This window comes from Rhinopithecus bieti, unplaced genomic scaffold (genome assembly GCF_001698545.2).
Source record: "Rhinopithecus bieti isolate Rb0 unplaced genomic scaffold, ASM169854v2 scaffold_27006, whole genome shotgun sequence".
Taxonomy (NCBI): Eukaryota; Metazoa; Chordata; class Mammalia; order Primates; family Cercopithecidae; genus Rhinopithecus; species Rhinopithecus bieti.
This window is the reverse complement of record NW_016813373.1, coordinates 4,885,861-4,893,360: the sequence shown is the minus strand read 5'-3', so window position 1 is coordinate 4,893,360 and position 7,500 is coordinate 4,885,861. Positions and strand designations below refer to the sequence as shown.

Sequence of the window (7,500 nt, the reverse complement as noted above, 5' to 3'; positions counted from 1 at the left end):
CTTTTAACCATGTAATGGAAGGATTTGGAATCCCATTGGCTATGCACTGCAAGGTGACAGGCTTGTATTTTACTACAACTCTCTCAGAAAGGCCTGAGGACTTGATTGTTGGAGGAACTATATTTAAGGAAGTGGGAGAGGGAATGAAACCATAATCAGTGGGGTCGAACTTAAAAATCTGTATGCAAGAACTTGAAACCTTAAAATTCAGGAAAAAAAAGAAAGCAAATCCCTATTTTAACAAACAATGAAATACTTTCATCCCATGCATTTAATTTCTATTATTTTAGTAAGTTTATAGATTAGTTACTTCTTAACTATGGATTTTTAAATCTCCAAAGAATAAGTAAAATGTAGTTATGGCTACTGTGATCCACATGTATATTTGGCTTATGTCTTTTGATGGGTTTTACTAATCTATAATGACCCTCCCTTTCTCTAGAACAACTTCATTAAATCAAGGTGGATTTCTAGCCATATTTATACTGCATGACTCTGCCCCCTGCAAGGATGATTGAATGTGGAATGGTAACTTTATTTAAATTGGACCTGCCAGATTTCCTCCCTCAGGAATTGGAACTGAGACTGAAAAACAGGGTTATCTATATTCCATCATGGGATATGGGACTAAAAATCAAGAAAACAGCAGTCTGCAGAGACAGAGGGAGAATAAAGTTGACATTCATAGACACTCCTTGTGGTTTCCAAGTGGCTGTCTAGTTTCTTGTTCCAGTACTCCCTTCCCAAGTTCTGCCAGCAAGTGAGACACACAATACCCTGGCAGAGGGTTGCTTCTGTCATTAGAGTAATGGTTATACTCCTAATGTGCCAGTTTTGTGAATGTACTTATGTCCCTCAGATCCTTCAATTACATCTTCAGCCACCATTTCTGAAAACTACTGTATTCACCATCCCTCTTGCTTTGGCTAAAACCTTAAATGCTTACATAACCTCTTTACTTGGAAGTTGTTCCATGCCTCTTCTATCTTATTTGGTCTAATTCCTCAGACCTTGGCATTCTATGTAGAACACACTTCCTAACATTTAAATTCTGTCTACATTTATTTATTCATTTATTTCCCAGAATTATTTTGGCTACTGTCTACATGTGTTTACATGATACATCTTGGTTGAGTCTCTGGGTCAATAAAGTAACTAAAAAAATCTGTCATTATACAACTGAAATTCATTTCCTTTACACTACTTTCCGCGACTCAGGATTTATTCACATTATTGAGCTATAATTCTGAGTTAGATAATAAAACAATGCATAAATTAATTTAAAATGCAAAGCTCCTGTCTCTTATTCAGCATACCATGAACAGTCACTTCAAATTCCTTCTTGTGGTCTCCAGCAGTATTTGTTGCCATGCACCGATAAAGGCCTGTGTCTGACACTTGAGCCTGAGTAATAACCAGTTTGCGTCCATTTAATAAAATCTTGAATCCATCCCTTTCATCAATTAACTGACCATCCTTCAGCCACCTATAGAAAAAGGCAAAAGGAAGTCTGGATAAATATTTTAAGTCAATCGTATCCTAGAAGATATATAAAGTTTCTATTGTATATTTGTCTAATTTCCTAGTTGCTTACTCTGTAAAATAAATTGTGAATGAAAAAGAGAAGCAAAAAGGAAACCTGGCCTAACATAGAGGCTGGCATATTGTTGGAACCCAATAATTATGTGTTGAGTTCTTTATTCTTCTACTAATTTTAGGCTACCGCAAAGGGAGAAGTATTGGATTGTTTGCAATACAACGCATAAATGCTTGAGGTGACGGATATCCCATTTACCATGACATGATTATTACGTATGCATACCCGAACCAAAATATCTCATGTAACCCATAAATATATACACCCACTATGTACAAAAAAATTTTAAATTAGAAAAACAAATTAATTAGAAAAGAGACAAGTGCTCCTAAATATTATCCTCTTCAATGTTTAATAACCAGCAAAACATACACAATCTTAAAACAACTATAAACAAAACTTTGAAATCATATAGCATTATATTTTTACATTTTGTACATTCCAGTTAGTTTTATAATCATGTGTGAACATATTTCATTTCCTTCACTGACTAACTCTTCTTCTGCATATCCCATTGTGACTTGGAAACAAAAGCTAAGTATTTAATACATGCTTTGAAAATTAAAGAATAAGAAAAAAAGAATTGGTAAACACATACTCATGTTAACTTTCTCTATTTACCTAATATGTCTGGTATACTTCTTTTTATTTAGTAGTCTGTCAAACATTTCAATACCTCAGGAAAGTCTGACAATACTGCTTAATAGACTGTCTCTGCAAACTAAATACGTAATTTCTAGACCATGCAATGGAATTCCTCAAAATATGTAATTTCTAAGTCCATACAATGTCATTCCTCTAACTGAGCAAATTTAGGTGCCTTTTGACTATCAAGTAGATATTGCCTTGTATATAGAGCATGTCTTAAAAGAGGAATATAAAGAATACAATTTCATACAATCCTTTTTAATGGTACAGAACAGCTTTCAGGATACCTCTAAAACACTCAAAACAAAAAGCGGTATTTAGAAGACATACCAAAACCCTTACATGATAGTTGGTGGGGGAGAGCCTGTCACATGACAATCTAGCTCCAGTAAGTTATTAACCATCACAATGAAGTAAGATGTTTCATCTCCTCCTTCTATAGCTGGTGGCACTAGAAAATAACAGGAATGTAACACACAAAGAAATGTATACAACAAAAAACACACCATCACATGAAGCAATAATACATAGCAGTTCAGAAGGTTGATAAGTATGATAATAGTTTGATACATGAAGGGGACTTGAAATGCATTTTAAAAACATTTTACAATAAACACTTGTCAGGATCAATAAACATACTTTTTACATATCATAACTATTCCTCCATCTAGTACTATGGTACCACTGATGCCAGGTGAATATAAAGTGGATTCATATTTTATATTGTTTATTTTCATAAGCACAAGAGAAAGAAACCCCCAAAATTGGGCATCTATTCAAAAGCCTTGAATTTATAGATAAAGATACTGGGTTTCAAGGTTGTAAGATGATTTTCCACGGCCCAGAGACTAGATTTCCTTTTATCTGACACAGTGCTTATGGCAAAAGACCATATTGTTGCTCACTGTGATTAGACATTGTCGTAGATGTAAAAATGTATCTATGCACTTGCAAATATCAAGTATACCTGTCAAAACTAGTGGAAGATTTATGTAATATTCTAGATCCTGAGACTCTGGTGACAAATCCACCCCTTGGTAATGTGCAGTCCACAGTTGCACAGAGGACTATACCTTCTTTTAACTGTTTTATTATTGCACGAACAAAAAAAGTATTTAACAAACTAATCAGGTTTTGCTACGAATCTGAGAACCCAGGCAGTGGCATCCTTATTTACCCAAGACATCAACTTCATATTTGATTTCCTTTTCTCCTGCCACACTGGTAGCCACGCATATGTACTGTCCCTGATCAATTTCTTGGGCACTCATGATTTCGAGTTTCTTCCCACCAGCTTCTATGTGGATATTGTCATTAGCTTTCACAGGTACACCATCTTTCAACCAGGTGAGAATGGGAGAAGGGTTTCCAGCAGCTTTGCATTCCAGTGTCAGAGAATGAGCAATAACTACTTGCTTATTCAAAGGCATGGCCAAGTCACCCTCAATCATTGGAGGAACTAGGGAGAAACATAGCAACATTTCAGGCAATTATTTGTGTGGTCACAAAATACATTCTAATGAAATAAAGAAGAGTTTTTGTTTTTTCTCATCAAGTTTGACCATTAAAATCTACCTATATGCCTGTCTCCCTCTAAGTTATTGAGGAAAGAATTTCTTGGTTCAGCTAATCTGTAACTGTCCTAATTATTCTGGAAACTCTGGACTGTCTGGCTTATAAAAGACAAATAGTAGAGAATGATCTTAGTCCCAACAACTACTTTGCCTTTTCAGTAATAACCAAATTGTCTAGATGCTCCAAGTGCCATGGCAAGGGTTAGTTGAATGAATGGACACCCTCTTGCTAACTTTAGGTTTTAAAAACATGTTTTCAAATCATGGAACAAATTCTTCCAATTCCTATCCATGCATATTGAAAAAGACAAACCCACCGAGGATTATTAGTGAATAAATTGGATATTTGCATATTAGAAAGCACAAGTAGAAAGGTATATAATTAAAGCATATGTTGTTCCTTACCATAGACATCCACATGGAATGATTTTTCAGCAGTTCCAGCAACATTCACTACATGACACGTATATGTTGCTGAATCAGAGACCTGTGCTCGAGGAATATGAAGATATTGTCCTTTATCAATATAAAGTGCTTGTGAGCTGGACATGATTGGCTGCCCGTCTTTATACCAAGTAATGGCAGGCATTGGAAGTCCCCGTGTTTCACATTCCAGTTTAATAATGCTGTTGATCAATACTGATATGTCTGAGGTGACATTTCCTCCTTTAATACTAGGTGGAACTACAAAGGATTTCAGAACAAAAACAAGTCGTCTAAGTTTCAGCATCTTCATAAAAATCTTAAATGCTATAGATGTTTAAACAATGCATTTTAAGTAAATTAAAGACAATTAGGAAGTCTGTGGTTTATCTCCTGATAATGAGTGTCCTGTATTGTCAAAACCATCTTTATCATTTCCCATTTGGGTTTCAGATTTCAGTAAAAACAGAAAGTCACAGATTCCATTTCAGGGAGTCATTTAGGTTCAAGAGATCATATTAGAATAACTAAGATAGTTATGTTTAACCAACAAAGCAAAACAAAATAAAACCCCACTCAAAGTAGACACAGCAAGTTTCAAATCAGACCAAGGGTGCAGAAATGTCACATGTGGTACAATTGTATGCCCTCTCCCCAAGAAATACTAAAGGTCTAAGTGCTTTCAGAACCAGCTATTCATAATAGCTGCGGAGTCTTCAATATTTGCTTCTTGCTATTTTTTTCTTTTCTGGGGGGTAGTGGGGACTGCCAAGACTCCATTAACTCAACTTTACTCATCCAATTGTCTACATGTGTATCTCCTACAATTCAGCAACCACATGTCTGGCCTCTCACACTACATAAGGGCTGTACTGCTGGAAAAACAACTCAAGTCACTCAGTCTCTGCTGCAAATTCTGAATATGGTCATTCTAGGATCATGCTATCATTGCAATAATTTAAAAGAAATCAAATGGCATGTGTATGAATTTGAGTATCAATATAATCTTAATAAAGTTTTAGAATAGAATACTTGATAGAGTGTTTTCCTCATGGTTAAGCTGGGATTATGGGTTTTGAGAGGGAGACCATACAGGTAAAGTGCCATTTTCATCATATGCTACCAAACGTACATGCTATCAACATAACTAATCACTGAGAACTGTGCTAAGTTATGTTGATAGCATGTACCTTTGATAACCTGGCTAAGGTAGTGTTTGCCATACTTCTCTACTGTAAAGTTACTCTTTTTCCTCCCCTTTCCTTTGAAGGGAGTCCTTATTCCAGCCCATACAAATGGAGTGAGGAGTTATGTTCTACTTCTATGAGAGGGGACTACCTACATAATTTAATTATAATTCTTCTCTATGAAGATGTCTCTTCTTCTCATTTTATTTATTGAGTCAATCACTTATTTTTATCAATATGGACTCATAGAAACTTATATGCCTTGATTTACATCCAATACTACATTATTTATCCAGTTTGGGCTATTGGGAGGTCTTTTAGTTGGCTCTTAAGTCCCTTCAATATGCCCTCACTATTTTATTTTGTTTTATTATTTGCACTTATTTCCTTACTTTCCAGCCTTACTACATGCTCCAGGATCATCTTGTGTATTCCCTGCCCTAGCTCCAGACTTAACCATTTCTCCAAGGAGCCTGGTCCCTTTTAATGGATATTAGAAAGCACGGATATTAGAAAACAAGATCTGGATGCTGAGTAGAGTACCTTAATATTTTCTGGTAATCAGTCTTAGAACTAGTCCATACTGACAAACATTTATGTACACATTTTTTTCTCTCACATAACTTAAGGCAAGATCTATTATACTTTGAGGTGAATTTGATGATAGAATCATTTTTCTCTCAGGAGGCTTACTATAAATAGAAGGGGTCAATCAACTGTGGCCCACAGGCCAGGATATGCTAAGCTAAGAATGGCTTTTACATTTTTTAATTGTTGAAAAAAAATCAAAATATAACATTTTGTGACATCTGAAAATTATATGAAACTCAAACTTCAGTGTCCGTAGAGTTTTACTGGGATATAGTCACATTCATTCATTTACATATTGTCTAAGGCTTTTACTCAACAGTAGCAGAGTAAAGAGTTAAAGCAAAAACCAAATATGGTGTTCTTATTGCTTCTACTGCTGTTCAGCTTACTGTAAATTTTGGTGGCATAGTTACAACTTGATAGCATTTTTAGTGCTATGCATATCACCATACTGTGATATTTTATTTAATTTTATCACCAGTGAATACTCCTCATGTCAGAACAAGAAAAGGATAGTAAAATATCTCATTTTTAAGATACAGCACAGTGCGGAGTATTTTATCAAATTAAAGGGCAAAATACTGTGTTTATTTTGTAACACTATACCTATTCTAATAATCACTAGACTAACCAGCCATCACAATATTCCCAATTTTAAAAATCAAGAGTTTGAAAAATTAGAAAACATAAAATGAAATGTTTTATCATAGCAAATTTCTTCACAAAAATAAAAAGCCAAAATAAGGCTACAACCAAACTAAATTTCTGAGAGGCTTATTTGTAAGCCAACCAAGGAAAGCCATTTACCAATGGTGATTTAATTAAATCAGATATGATTTCAGAGGCAAAAGAAATGTGTCTAAATAAAACAAATGTGTTAAAAATTCTTAGTTAAGGGGCGAAGCAAGATGGCTGAATAGGAACAGCTCCAGTCTCCAACTCCCAGCGCAAGCGACACAGAAGACTGGTGATTTCTGCATTTTCAACTGAGGTACTGGGGTCATCTCACTAGGGAGTGCCAGACAATCGGTGCTGGTCAGCTGCTGCAGCCCGACCAGTGAGAGCTGAAGCAGGGCGAGGCATTGCCTCACCTGGGAAGCACAAGGGGAAAGGGAATCCCTTTTCCTAGCCAGGGGAACTGAGACACACAACACCTGGAAAATCGGGTAATTCCCACCCCAATACTGCGCTTTAAGCAAACGGGCACACCAGGAGATTATACCCACACCTGGCTGGGAGGGTCCCACAGCCATGGAGCCTCCCTCATTGCTAGCACAGCAGTCTGTGATCTAACTGCAAGGCAGCAGCAAGGCTGGGGGAGGGGCGTCCGCCATTGCTGAGGCTTAAGTAGGTAAACAAAGCTGCTGGGAAGCTCCAAATGGGTGGAGCTCACAGCAGCTCAAGGAAACCTCCCTGTCTCTATAGACTCCACCTCTGGGGACAGGGCTCAGCTAAAAAAACAACAGGGGAAACAGCAGAG

At 36.4% G+C, this 7,500-nt stretch overlaps 1 protein-coding gene across 1 annotated transcript in view; it reads right to left on the bottom strand.

The window, feature by feature from the left end:
* HMCN1 (hemicentin 1) overlaps positions 1-7,500 on the bottom strand; it is a 460,634-nt gene that overhangs the window by 177,723 nt on the left and 275,411 nt on the right. The window contains 5 exon segments of the mRNA XM_017848051.1: positions 1-117; positions 1,317-1,486; positions 2,588-2,696; positions 3,423-3,704; positions 4,225-4,503. The exon segment at positions 1-117 is cut by the window's left edge and continues 38 nt beyond it. Coding sequence (XP_017703540.1) covers positions 1-117; positions 1,317-1,486; positions 2,588-2,696; positions 3,423-3,704; positions 4,225-4,503 — 957 coding nt within the window.